General features: G+C 43.8%; 1 protein-coding gene across 8 annotated transcripts in view; it reads left to right on the top strand.

Moving 5' to 3' along the window:
• Positions 1–14,326, top strand: part of R3HDM2 (R3H domain containing 2) — a 97,944-nt gene that overhangs the window by 41,572 nt on the left and 42,046 nt on the right. For all 8 annotated transcript variants that reach the window (XM_053370592.1, XM_053370563.1, XM_053370573.1 and 5 more), the window contains exons 8-10: positions 8,371–8,511; positions 9,483–9,591; positions 11,047–11,142. In XM_053370592.1, the coding sequence (XP_053226567.1) occupies positions 8,371–8,511; positions 9,483–9,591; positions 11,047–11,142 (346 nt within the window). The remainder of the gene's footprint in view (positions 1–8,370; positions 8,512–9,482; positions 9,592–11,046; positions 11,143–14,326) is intronic.

Here is a 14,326-nt window from a genome sequence, read left to right as displayed (position 1 = left end):
GGGGGTGGCTAATCTGTGTTCCTTGAGATGTTGCTAAACTACAGCGCCTCAGTCATTTTGGACAGTGGCCATGGGTGGTGGGAATTGTAGCCCCACAGCAGCTAATGTGCCACAGGTTAGTCACCCCTGCTCTGGGGCATTGGATTAGAACTGTACAATATGAAGAATGTGCAGCTACCCTATGTTTCCCTTTCTTCACCTCTTTCCCAGTTACTGTTATTAAGTTTGATTGAATGGTGATATCACATGGAGTTTCCTTGCTCTCTCTCACTTGTGAGATGTGTCTCATAATGTCATGCATTGAAATTCACAGAACATTTCTGGAGATGAGAGAAGGAGGAAGTGCTGGGCTGCAACTTTAACAACCATAGACATGATGATGACGATGATAAAGTGTGTTGTGGGTGCATGTGCTCAACCTGTTGTATTCTTCACTTTTCTTCAGTGAATGGGAGGGTATGAATGGGGCTTGTAAGCACATTGAGGCATTGAGTGGGTTGGAACATTGGGGGTGAGGCCAGTACATGGATGCATATGTCTTCATGCATTCTATGAATGCCTGAACCAGGACTCAGGTGTTATCTGTATCATCTTGTTCTGCCTTCAGTTAGAAGTCCTTCTCTAGTATTCTCTAAATGGGAATTCCAGGGTTTGAAACACTCTCCATGTCTACCAAAAGCACATTTTTTGCCAGTGAGCTTTTCCCAGATGAACATGAGCTTCAGTCACAAATAGAGACATCTCTGAGTCATGCTTCTCTACCTATAACAAGCTTGCTCATGTTCAGTGAGGAAGAAATGCAGGATTGCTGGTGTAGGGTTGCATAGAGTTGTAGAGTTGGAAGGGAGCCCAAGGGCCATCTACTCCAACCCCCTGCAATACAGGAATCTTAGCAAAGCATGACAAATGGCCATCCAACCTCTGCTTACAAACCTCCAAGGAAGGAAAGTCCATCACCTCCTGGCAGAGACCGTTCCACTGTCAAACAGCTCTTAATGACAGAAAGTTCTTCCTGATGTTTAGTCGGAATCTCCTTTCTTGTAACTTGAATCCATTGGTTTGTGCCCTGCTCTGCAGAGCAGGAGAAAAGAAACTTGCTCCATCTTCCATATGGCAGCCCTTATTATATTTGAAGATGGCTATCCTAGCTCCCCTGAGTCTCCTCTTTCCCAGGCAAAACATACCCAGCTCCTTCAAGTGCTTCTCATAAGGCTTGGTTTCCAGACACTTGATCATCTTGGTTGCCCTCCTCTGTACATGTTCCAGCTTTTCAACATCCATCTTAAATTGTGGCACCCAGAAGTGGACAAGGCTTCCCTATCCTGCCGCTTATTTCTATGCTGCTATACACAGTGGGAGATCAGCATCATGCTTAATAACACCCACTTCATATTTGCAGAAACATTTGAAGCCTTGGATCAGAAATATAGGCAAATATATGTTGAACCCATACACTTAGATATTATTCAGTGCATGAGCATCAGGTTACTCATGGGACTGGGGCCTATAGCTCACTGGAAGAGCAGAAGATCTCAGGTTCAGTCCCAAGCTTCTCCACGAAAAAGGATCTTGGAAAGGGAAGGGATACTGAGGTAGACTTCTGCCTGCCTGAAACTTTGGAGAGTTGCTGCTTGTCTAAGTAGACAATTATTGGAAAAGATGGTCACCAGTGCTCTAAGCCAATTTGGCAGTTTCCAGTGCCTTTATGTTATGGGGTTCCAATTGCATATCATGTGCAGGAGGCCAACATCTGTAATGCTGTTGAACTTTGGAGCCTAGGTGACCCAAAGGCCTTGAATATCCTATAACTAACATTGCTAGGAAAACCAAAATAAATTTTAAGGTGAAGGAATCATTTTGCAGTAGTGTTTTTCTGAATGATAGTTCGTAATGTTGAGTACATGTTAGCAACTCATTTGTCGTGGGTGGAACACACCACATTCCAAACAAAATCTCTAGCTCATGTTTTGGAAGTCCTACTTTCTCATTAGTCCTGGGGCTGATGGTTTATATTGTTATGAAATGGTCATATGACCTCTCAGTATCCAGGGAAATGTATCTATAGTAACTAAAATAAGATATAGCAGAGAGATGCAGGATTTGGCAGTTGAAATATATGTTGAGGGAGTTTTAGGGCAGTGAAGACAAAATCTTGGAATGTTCAGTTTAGCCGATCAGAAGATGAGGCAAATGTCTCCTGAAGGAGGTTCTATCTGCACATGGAGCTGTTATGGCGGAGCACAAGTTTCAAGCCACATTCCTAAAACTCCAGGCCATTGCCACTACCTTTACCTTTTAAAAAATCTGCCCTATTCTTGGCTACACTTAATATACCCTTAGTAGACAGTTGAGTGGATGAAGACAGGTGAACATATTCTTGATAGTTAGATTGGAAGAAAGCAGCGCAAGGAAGGAGGCACAGGTGACAAAAAAAATGGCAGTCCCATTCTCCCATGATGCTAATCTTTAACTGGCTAATTCTTTCATTTATATTACTATTTTATATCCATATGTTTTAAAAGAAATTAGTTTTGATCATGCTTATTTTTTTAATAAAATAAACACTTGATGTAATCACAGTTTATAGATATACATTGATGGTGGTTGCCCTACTTGCAGTTATCTACATGTGACATTAAATGGCACCACTTGGTGAAAAATGCACTTGGTGTGGCTTGGATTCTTACCTGCTCAGCTGATAAATCAGGATTCCAGCGGTAAACATATCTCACATTTACCAGATGGATGGGGGCTACATTCCTGATAGGGATGACTCCCCCTTCTGGAGACAGATAGGGTCTTCAACTTGCAGCATCCTCTCTAGAGGGGAGGAGTCATCCTTCCTCTCCAGACTGACACTGTGGGTCTTTGTGTATATCTCTGGGTGAGAAATAAACTCTTGCTTGAGTGCTTGTTTTGTGTGGATTTTCCCTTTGCTTAGTCCTCTCCTGCATCCTGTTTGCTACAGTAGATCACATTTCTGAGTGAGTTTTTTTCATTGTGTTTTCCTGTTGACCCCCCCCCCTTTTCCATTTTCCTTCATTCTATTCATGTTCCTCCGCCTGCCCCCAGTTATCTGGGGAAGGAAAGAGTGCAGGGGGCAGCTAGATTCCGCCTAAATTGCTGGGCAGGCACAGAAGGAGTCCACAGGTGACAGCGCCAGGAGCCTGGGTTTTCTGAAAAAAGGGTGGGAACACCATTTTGTTTCCACAATTCAGCATTTATCCAGGAGGCCCCAACAGCACTTAGAGACGTGATCGCTGCACCTGGTCTAGTGGCTTTCACAATCACTGTGCTCTCTCCCTGCCTTGACTGGCTGAATTATCGCTGCACCTTCAGGTCCCAGTGCTAACTGGGAGTTTGAGCAGCGGCTGCCGTGTGCTCAGTCTCATTTGTTCCTCCTTTTGCACTGCATCTGCATGCAGGATGACTTCGCCTCAGCAGGGCAGCCTCTCTCCTTGTGATGGCACAACGGAGGAGGCCTATACATTTGGAGATCCCAGGCAGGTTAGCTTTGGTGATTCTCCAGGTTCTTCGCAAAAACAGGTGAGAGTGAGTATGTAAACTTCCTGTTTCTGAGGCCTTCCACCACCATCATCGTCATAATCATCCCAAGATTGCCTTCATGGACGATGGGGTTTATCACCTCAGGGTTTTTTTTACACATGGACCAGCTTGCTTCACCGCCATAAGAGTAAACGCAAGCACAAGCAGTATACATGCAGGCATAGGTGAAAAAGGGGCTATTCACCAGACAAAGCTGGATGCTCCCCCACCTCCCCCTAACTCCGCTCCCAGGAGCCATTTCTGGATGGACTTCCCTTATCACCAAAACGGGCTAAGATGTCTGTTCCTCCCACTCAGGTGGAAGTTCAACAGGAGGTCACTCCCACTCCTAATCCCTCCAGGTCTCAGGCTGCCACTGGGCCTCTGGGGAACTGGCTGAATTGGGGGCCTCCCAGTCCAACCCAGACATGAAATAGGGAGCTCTCAGAAAAGGAAGTGTTTGAGGTTAAGAGCCAACCTAGGGTGTTCTCTGCTGAGGTTTTTATGCCTTCATTAAAAGGCTTGTTGGGTGCTCAATTGCCAGAGGAAGAGATGCCCCCCCCCCCGAATCCCCTACAGAGCCATTGGAAACAACCAAAACTCTTCTGCTGCAATGGCTAAGCCTGCCTCTGTTTCCATTCCTAAGGCTTTTGAGGAACCTTGGGATGTGGAATGAGGAACCCCAAATAGAGCTGAGTTTCCTTGCAAATCGGGAAAGAAACATTATATTGTATGCTTCCAGATAAGTTTATGAATCGCCTCAAAGGTCTAGTTCTTGATCCGCTATGGCAGCCATGGCTTCCTCCTTGGAACTCCCTTCAAAAGGAGAAGGGGTCCCAGGTATATATGTGAGAAATGGGTGGAAATAGCCCTGAGGCATGCGTCAAGGCTGATGCCATCACCTTTTAGGCTTCTGCTACCTTCTCAGTGTTTATGTGAACTGTGGAGATGGAATCACATGCAGACATTCCCAAGTTTATTAAGGCTACCTTGAAAAAGATGGCCTATGCTTCAGCATTGGCTGCAGTCACTTCCATGGACGCTCTGCAATTAATGCATGGTCCTTAGCTACTTCCACAGTAGCCTATAGGACTATCTGGTTCTGACAGTGGGGTGTTGACACTGTGTCATAATCCTGTGTGATCTCATTACCTTTTGGGGGGGGGGGTTCCAGACTCTTTGGGCAATCTCTGGAACCTCACCTGGTAGAGGCAAGGGATAAGAAGAAGGCCCTACGTTCCACCAAGAAATCTGAGAAAAAGTGGCCCCAGACTCACTTTTTTCATACTACCCAGCAATTCTCCAAGTCTTGACTCTTCTCTTCCATTTGGAACAGGTGGTAGGCAGGATAGGGGTGCTGCTTGCCCCTCCTCCTCCAGATCAGGAGTCTTCCTCTGTACCCCCAAGGGCCTCCCAAAAGGGGGGGGGGATTTTCTGCCTGGCTTGGCCTCCAGTCCATCTGCTTCCCCAGTGGGTACAAGACTGCCAGCCTTTGTTTACCAGTGGAGGGAGGTGACCATGAACAAGTGGGTTATGCTCTTGAGTTTGTTTCTTGTCCACGAGACATCTTAATCCTCTTTTCTTCCTCCTGGTGATAGGCCATTTGCTGAGAATAGGGCCAATTGAACCAGTGGGTCACTCACAGAACATGTCAGGGGTTTATTCAGTTTTCTTTCTAGTGCCCAAAAAGGAACGGTGAGTCCAGAGCCATTCTGGACCTCAAGGGGTTAAACAAATGGCTCCTGGAAGAAGAAGAAAAAACTTTGAATGGAACCCTAGCCATTGTCTCTGCTCTCAAGAAGAGAGATTGGATGACCTCCCTTGACCTCTCTTAGGCTTATCTTTATATAGCAATCAGGAAGGCTCACCACCTCTTCCTGCAGGTAGGTACCAAGGTACTGGTGGCTCTTGTGACATTCTTAAGAGCAAAGGGAATCCGTATCCACCTTAATCTGACGATACCTTGGTGAGGGCTCCCTCTCAGGATCTCTGTCATCAGGCCATGGATCTTACTGTCTTCTGGCTAGACTGGCTCTGGTTGTAAACAGGGAAGAAAGCTGCTGATTGCCTCCCTGTCCACCACTCGCCTCAGGATGATACTCGACATGCAGTCTTTCAGGATGTCTTTCTCAGATGGGGAGCTCATCCCTAACTTCCCTGTTATCTCAGGTGTTCTCTTGCCACAAATCCCCCCTGATGGTTCCTATGAGCCTGCAGGGCATGATGATCTTGGCATTTGACCTTTTTCTCTGGGCCAGGTTTCACTCCAGATCACTCCAAGCAACTCTTCCTTCCCTTCCAGGATCATTTCCTCCAGAAGAAAACCCTTTCTGTTCAGGTTCCTCAGCAAATCAAACAGAAACTACTTTGGAGGCTTCATCTCAATCTTCTTTTGGAAAGGGACAGTCTGGAAGTGACCCAAGTAGTGATTATGACATCCAATGCAAGCCTATTTGGATGGGGGACACATTAGGGTCCCAAGAGGCTCAGTGTGTCCGGTCAGGAGGCCCAGTTCAGCATCAGTGTGCTGGAGCTCAGAGCCATTCGGCTAAGGTTGCAGGTCTTCATCATGGAAATTCAAGGGGCTCACTTAAAAGTGCACACAGGCAATTCTTTGGCCAAAGCATATGTGATCCCATGACCTGATTGCAGAAACAAACATACTTTCCCCTCCCTAAGTACAGGACATCTAGCAGGAGCATTGAATTCAGGAATTGAATTGGCTGAGTCGCACATCCCTGAAAGAGACAGAATGTCAGTGGCATCTGTCCATTTCTAGAACTGGACAAGGTGCTGGGAGTACTAATAGTGGTTCTCCTCGCAACCTGGAACAGTGTTCATCTCCCATAGTTTGTCTCAAGGTTTCCTTGCCCCAAGAGCTTTGGGACCTTCCAGACGACATGGCCACATGATCTGTTATATGCCTTCCCTTCTTTCTTCTTGCTCCAGTGCACCTTGCAGAGGATTCCTCTTCTGAAAGTGTAGGTCATATTGGTGGTTGCGTATTCAACAGGAGGCCCTGGTTTCTGATCCTGGTAAACAGGGTGGTCCAGGACCCATGGTGCCTCACTCTACAGAGGGACCTTCTGAAACAAGGCCCTTTATTTCATATTTGACCAGAGCTGTTATGTCTGACAGATTGGAAGCTGTTCAGCTCCGGCTGCTGGACCTGCCTTTTTCTGGCAAGGTCCTGCTTACTTTTCTAGTTTTGGGCGTCATAGTAGTGTATTCTACTATGTGGACAGTTTTTCTTTTGTAGGGTCCAGATATGGGAGTTAATCCTCTGTCAATGGAGGTTTCAGACTTCCTTGGTTTCTTACAGTCAGATCTGGATAAAGGACTTAGTGCCTTAAGAAGTAGTTTTCTGCTCTTAGCAGCATTCTGTCCAATTTAGGGGGCTATCCTCTATCTGCTCACATTTTGGCTAAACCTTTCATGAAAGGGGTTGCACTGTTGGCTCCCAGGATAGTTCATAGATTTCCTACATGGGATCTTAATTGGGTCCTAACAGGGTTAATTGGCTCCATTTGAGCCTATGGATTCTTCTAACTTAAGGAGTCCCAGAGCCCCCTTGCCACCTTCCCAAAGCCTGGTAAGTGCTTGCCAGGCTTTGGGAAAGAGGCAGAAGGGTTCCGTCCCAAAGCCCGGCACCTCGCTCTGACGCTGCCAGACCTCAATGCCTTTCGAAAGCCAGGGAAGCTTTGCACGGGGAATAAATAAATAAATGGAGAGTGGGTTTCCTTCTCTCCCCATTTATCTCTTTATTTTTCCTGCACAAAGCTGCAATCATGTGCATAAAATAAGCATAGGATGTGAGTTACCTGTAGCAACAATGAAAAGTTCCCCCACCTACATTAGGTTGCTGAAAAAGAATTCTTGGATAGGAGGATGGACTGATTTTTGGTGTGGATTTTTGAGCGAAAGCTCTTGTCAGCTAGATTAGGGAACTGATTACAAACTCCTAGACTGAGCCTGTGTTCAGTGGCATCCTGTTTCTTAACTCTTAGCATATGTCTGCTTGACCTAGTCATTGCTTTGCATTTGGCTCTGGTTGGTAGATCCCAGGGTTCTAGTAGAAAACAAAATAGATCCCACAAGTCTGAGGTCTGCCCACTCCTGTTGCAGATGTTCAAGATTGTCCAGAAAAAGATTTAGGAGTGCCAGTTAGCAGTCTATGAAAAAACCAGTTTGTGATCTGTTAAATTCTTATTGTTATACTCTGGTCACAGTGAACTTGCACAGTTCTAGGGTCTCCTAGTGGTTGAATCTTAGGTTCTGAATTGCAATAATTAAATGTTCCAATGAAAACATGTGTCGGGTGGGATTCAACTGGATTGTTGGGTGTGCAGAGTGGGGTCCGCCCACACGCTTGGCCATTCCTCCCCGACTCCTGGGTCCCTCCCTGCATCTCCTAAATCTGCTTTATAGGATGGGGGAGGACCCAGAACAAGTTAACGGAAATGTGGAAAAGTCCAATTGAGCGCCCCACTTCGCACTATGTTGAATTCAGCCCCTGGCTTTGTTGCGGAAGACAGTACTCCAATAAAGAGGTTCCTTAGGTGCTTCTGTTTTTTTACTGTGCCCCTTACATAGCAGTGCCAGCAGTGAAGTACTCTTTTTTAAAAATTACAAGTCATGCTCAGTTGCAGATAACCCGAGAGTCTGTGGGCTTTCATGTTCCCTTGCTTTCATTTCAGTGAGATTAGGTCACCTTGCCCTAGGCTCTAGTTTAAGATAATGCTTGCTTAAATTTAAGAGTGTGTCTTATTTTCTCTTCTCTTCTTCCCCCCCTCTCCATCCCCATTTGAACTTGGCTGCTGTCAGCAATCAATTCAAGAAGTTTCCCCAAATGACCTCATACCACAGAATGCTTCTACACCGGGTTGCTGCCTATTTTGGCATGGACCACAACGTAGACCAAACTGGGAAAGCCGTCATTATCAACAAGACCAGTAACACAAGAATGTAAGGCAAGAATGGGTTTAAGCCAGTTAGTGGATGGGAGGGAGGGAGATAAAATTAGTAAAATTAATATTTATAATTTATATATCTCTTTTGGGTGTTCAGAGCTCTTCCCGTATGCTCTCAGTAATGTTTATAGCATTTGTGTATGTCAGGATAGTATTATTATTTCCATATTTCCTCCGTTAGGATTAGTATGTGAAAAAAATCACTTGCTCAAGGTTTCCTGTTGAGTTCCTGGCAGATGTGAGATTTGAATTGGCGGCTTCCTGGTTGCAGCTTAGTCTCTACTGCACTTTCCTTTGCTATTTTTTTGTATCCTGCTCCTTGCTTGTGAAGGGCAATGATCTCTTCTCTTACCTTTTTGGACCATTCTCTTGACTTAGGCATAATTTCTAACACGCAGCTAAATTTGATACTCAGCAAAGCCCTAGCCAGTCCAGGTATTTCATGTGTTCCAGCTCAAGCACACCTGGTGCAACTAATGAAGCCCTTGATTAATTGCATCAGGTATGCTTGAGACAACACCTGGTGTATTTGTGCTCTTGTGATTAGTGAGACTGGAGAAGCCTGTATAAGTCGTAATTTCAGCTGAATTTGGGGAAACCACTTGAAGCATGCGTTGTTTTGAAGTATTTCAATTGCTTTTGTTTGTTTTGCTCATTGCAAACAGATGAAAGTCTGTAAATTTTGATAATGAACCCAATTTGCAATGGGTGTTGAATAATTTCGATTGCAACTGTATGCCTTTTTTAGTCCTTTCATTTCCTGTCCTGGTTGATAGGGATGATGAATGCATTCCTCTGATACCCATAGCTGTCAACGTTTCCCTTTTCTTGCAAGGAATCCTATTCGGAATAAGGGAATTTCCCTTAAAAAAAGGGAAGTGTTGCCAGCTGTGCTGATGCAGCATTCAGTCACCTTAGTTTTTCTCCACCCTTCCTCATGAAAGCTCCTTTGGCTCTTCATTACAGCCCTGAACAAAGGTTCTCTGACCACATCAAAGATGAGAAGAGCTCTGAGTTTCCGCAGAGGTTTATCCTCAAACGAGATGACGCCAGCATTGATCGAGATGATAATCAGGTGAGAGAGGTGCATCTCACACTCCTTAAGTCTTTGTGTGATGTGAATGCCAAGGGCTCTCTTGGGGCTTATGTGCACAAACATAGCAGTTGTTCTGCACTAGGTGTCCAGTTCTCTCTATAGAGCCCTCAAACAAAGGGGGAAAACAAATTTGCTGAGGTGTCCTATCGTTGAATACAGATCAGTGCACCATACGGGAACTATGGGAAATTCAACAGCTTACAGAGCTGTGTAAAAAACTGCTTTCTAAGTCCTTGGGGACTTAGAAGAAGTTGGATTTGATGTGGGTAGCCTGTTGCTGATTTGCTGAGGAAGGGCACTGTAGAAAAACGATGTAGTAAGTAAAATTTTCATTGTACAGTATAGGAAAATACCTTACACCATCTAGTCCAGTATGATCCATTTAATCTGATTTGTTCTGCTCTGACTGGCAGCAGCACTCTTCCTTACCACTTGTTACTTGGTCCTTTTAACTAGAGATGACAAGACTGACACTGGGACCTTTTGCATACAAAGCACATACTCTGCCACTGAGTTTTTCTACAGACATGCAAGAGAGCCTGATAGCTGCCTTGCTGTTTTGCCACATTTTAAAGTCATCACCATGGTAAAACCATAGGCAAGTATGAGGGAAGACACATAACAAATCAACAAGGTGTGATGGTCAGCACACAGAATTGAAACTGGGAGTTTTCCAGTGTTGTTTCAAATTCATCCTCAACAATTGGCCTTGTGCAGGCCTTTATCCATGTAAAGTACCCTTAACAGAAACCCAACAAATGAATAGGTCTACAGGCTTTAGCTGGTTTAACTGAATTAACCAAAACTTCACTTGATTAAGTCATTGGTAAGGACCAATCTTTACTGCTGGGGCTAAGAGTTAAGAGCAACTTTTGTTTTTCAAGGTTTATTTTTGTTCAGGTATGCTATCCGAATAGTGAATGGAGAAGTAAATAATATTTTAACGTTGGCCTTTCCTCCTAACAAAGGGGGTAACTTTTATTGTAAATGGGGAGGCGACAGATGTCACAATGGAAGCAGTGCAGTTTGCATTATCACCTTTTTGTGTAGGTGTGCCTACCTGTGGTGTGGACTGCATGTTTCAGAACAGTGGGAATTGATTGATGTTGGCTGATTGTGATACTCGGAAGCAAAATAATTCCCATTTGTACTTTTCAACAGCAGTGACATCTTACACAGAATTTTCTAAGTTAACTCACTCAGCTCACCGGAAGTGATGCTCTTAGTTCAAAAGGAAGAGTTGTGCCAAATGAAATGTGCTTCTGGAATGCACAATTTAGGTTGCAAATTTGTGCACCATAGCATTGTGTCAATGTGATCCCCCCACATGCTTATAGTGTTCATAAATCAATTCTTCACTGCATACTTTTCCTTGCTGCTGTGGTGAATGTATACTAAGGTCTTAACTAAGGTAAATTCTGTTTGTCAATCTAGATCAGAATCCCACTGCAAGATGGACGGAGGAGTAAATCCATAGAGGAGCGAGAGGAGGAGTATCAAAGGGTTAGAGAACGCATATTTGCACGAGAGGTGAGCATGAATACCATTTTTAAAAAATCCTACTCCTACATGATCTTCTATTCTAGTTGTCTAGGTTCATGCCTATTTAGCTTCAGCAGTGTTGTAGCATTGAGTATCCACAAACAATTCGCGGGCTCATAGAAATATATACTTAATGAAGCTGTCCTTTTCATTAGGTTTCTCTCATGCATTACCATGAGTTCTAATCTGATTTTAAACAGTTTATCCTTTTCCTATCCAGTCACCAAGAAAAGGTTCTACAGTCCAGCACTGTCAACATTTGCCTTCAATCAGGGCTGTGGATATCATTGCTGCTGTATGCAGAAGTTAAACATTCTGTTTATTCATTTTAAAATCATCTTGTGTTGATTTACTATCAGTACTTAATGGATTTAAAGGAATTTGGTGCTTTTAAATGCTGAGCAGTTAGGCATACCAACCATGTTGGGCAAGGAGGTTGAAATTCATTTTGAATGGTCCATACTGAATTAACATTACTTAACTAAATGATTAACAAAAGTGGGTGGGATTTGGATGCACCCTCTGCTGGATGACCAACATGGATCCAAAATGAATGTACATAATCAAACGAAGCTGTTTTACAATGATAATTTAAACCTCAGAAATACAAGTTAGTTGCTCTAGCTTAAAAAAATAATAATCCACTATTCCCCCCCACTCTTGTATAAAGTCTATTGTTTTGCTACACCCTTAGACCTCAGATGTTCAACCAAAGCAGGCAAACTCCAATGTAACTCCACAGTAACTGGGCCATTGGGAGCCAAAGGGGCCCCCAGTCTTCTGCTAACACCATCAGACCAAAAAAATCAATAGCATCAGGGAAGTGAGGACAAGCAGGGAGAGCAAAAATGAAGGGGGCTGAACTGTCAAGATGGTTAACCTTTCGGTTGTAAACTGCTTGTTCCTTATTTTTAGGGAGAAAAAAGTATCTCCTATTTAATAGTAATTGGGTGTTTTTAACTATATAAGTTCTACGTAAAAATGTGTGTCTTGAGCTGCATGTATAAATCAAATTACAGATCTCCCTCCCTAGGTCAGTGAGCATACTTACATTTCAGTTGGAGACTAGTTATTGGGGTGGGGGTGGGGTGGGGAGCAGGAAGCAAAGAGGTAGGGGAAATACCCAATATTTTTATGTCCAGTAGTTTATATCCCAACACGTTTTGGATCCCCCAGGGAATTCCAAAACGCAGAAGCTTAATCTTTTGTTTTGCTGTCTCCCCTTTTACTAGAAAGTAGCGACAGCATAACAAAAGACTGAGCTTCTGCATTTTGAAATTCCCTGAATTATTATGAAGCAAGCCAGCTTAGTCCTATGGTGGAATTGATGTCATCCAATAAGAGAATCCAGTTGTCAACATGGGATATAGCTATTGATAATGCTCCTATAAGGGCATTAGAATTAATGAAAAATAAACTTTGATCAATGAGTTGGTTTACCAACCCCTATACACTCACATCATTTTGAATATGGGAAAATTTGGTCAAATGTTTTATCCCCAGGATCCACCTATAATTCTGATACAACATAATCCTTTATTTCAAAATAAAAACAGATCATATAATGGAAAGAAAACCATTTATATTACTTTAAAGATTATTATAGTAAGGGACAACCTCTTACAGTAGGAGAGATGCAAATAGGTTTAGAAAATAATAAAATTTCATGGATGTTAGGATATTGTTTAAGATAATTTATTAAAAATAAACAAATAAAAATGATGCCACAAGCAAACAGAATATAAATAGATAGTAATAAGAGATAGTATAATGACTAAGAGATTAATTTCCCTTTTATACAGAACCCTTATTGAGAACCAATTTTGCCTTCAGCAAAATCTAAAAAGTTGGTGGGAACTAAATTGGGATATACATTGAGGATAAGTGGAACAATTTATAGACAAAAACACCATATAAAACAGTGTCAGCAACTACTATGGCACTTTCACTCAAAATTGTGCATGAATGGTATTTAACACTGAGGTGTTAAATTATGCTGAAGAGGATGCCAAGTTATAGGTACATACTTAACAACAACAACAACAACTACTACTACTACTACTGTATTATTTATATCCTGCCCATCTGGCTAGGTTTCCCCAGCCACTCTGGGCAGCTTACAGCACATATGAAAACATAGTAAAATGTTTAAAACATTAAAAACTTCCCAATACAGGGCTGCATTCAGATGTCTTCTAAAAGTTGTGTAGTTCTTTATCTTCTTAACATCTAATGGGAGAGTGTTCCACAGGGAGGCGCCACTACCGAGAAGGCTCTCTGCCTGGTTCCCTGTAACTTCACTTTTCGCCAGAAGACCCCTGGAGTGACTGGGGTGCGGCTGTTTAGGGCTTTATAGGTCAGCACCAACACTTTGAATTGTACTCAGAAACATACTGGGATCCAGTGAAGATCCTTTAGGACCGGTGTTACATGGTCCAGGCGGCTGCTCCCAGTCGCCCGTCTATCTGCCACATTCTGTATTAGTTATTGTTTCTGAGTCACCTTCAAAGAGCGCATGTAGAGCGCATTGCAGTAGTCCAAGCGGGAGATAACCAGAGCATGCACCACTCTGGTGAGACAGTCTGTAGGCAAGTAGGGTCTCAGCTGCCGTACCAGATGGAGTTGGTCGACAGCTAACCTGGACACAATTGACCTGTGTCTCCATGGACAGCTGTGAATCCAAAATGACTCCCAGGCTGCACATCTGGTCTTTCAAGGACACAGTTACCCCATTCAGGACCAGGGAGTCCTCTACCTCCACCCACCCCCTGTCCCCCAAAACAGTACTTCTGCCTTGTCAAGATTCAACTTCAGTCTATTAGCCGCCATCCATCCTCCAACTGCCTCTAGACACTCACACAAGACATTCGCTGCCTTCACTGGTTCTGATTTAAAAGAGAGGTAGAGTTGGGTATTATCCGCATACTGGTGAACACCCAGCCCAAACCCTTGATGATCTCTCCCAGAAGCTTCATATGGATCAGGGATGTCCATCCGGTCAACCGTGGTTGACAGGTTGATCCCCAGGTGAAAGTGGGGTGGGGAGCATCCGGCTTCGCCCCCTCGCTCTGTCCTTCATTTGTTCATGATTGCAAAAACTGAAGACAGAGCTATAGCTGCTGGGCTTACTACCTGGTTAGGGATTTTTTTGCTCGTCCGCCCCCAAAACCGG

Source organism: Podarcis raffonei, chromosome 2 (genome assembly GCF_027172205.1).
Source record: "Podarcis raffonei isolate rPodRaf1 chromosome 2, rPodRaf1.pri, whole genome shotgun sequence".
NCBI classification, from domain to species: domain Eukaryota; kingdom Metazoa; phylum Chordata; class Lepidosauria; order Squamata; family Lacertidae; genus Podarcis; species Podarcis raffonei.
The sequence above is the reverse complement of the archived record's forward strand: the minus strand, read 5'-3'. Positions and strand labels throughout refer to the sequence as shown.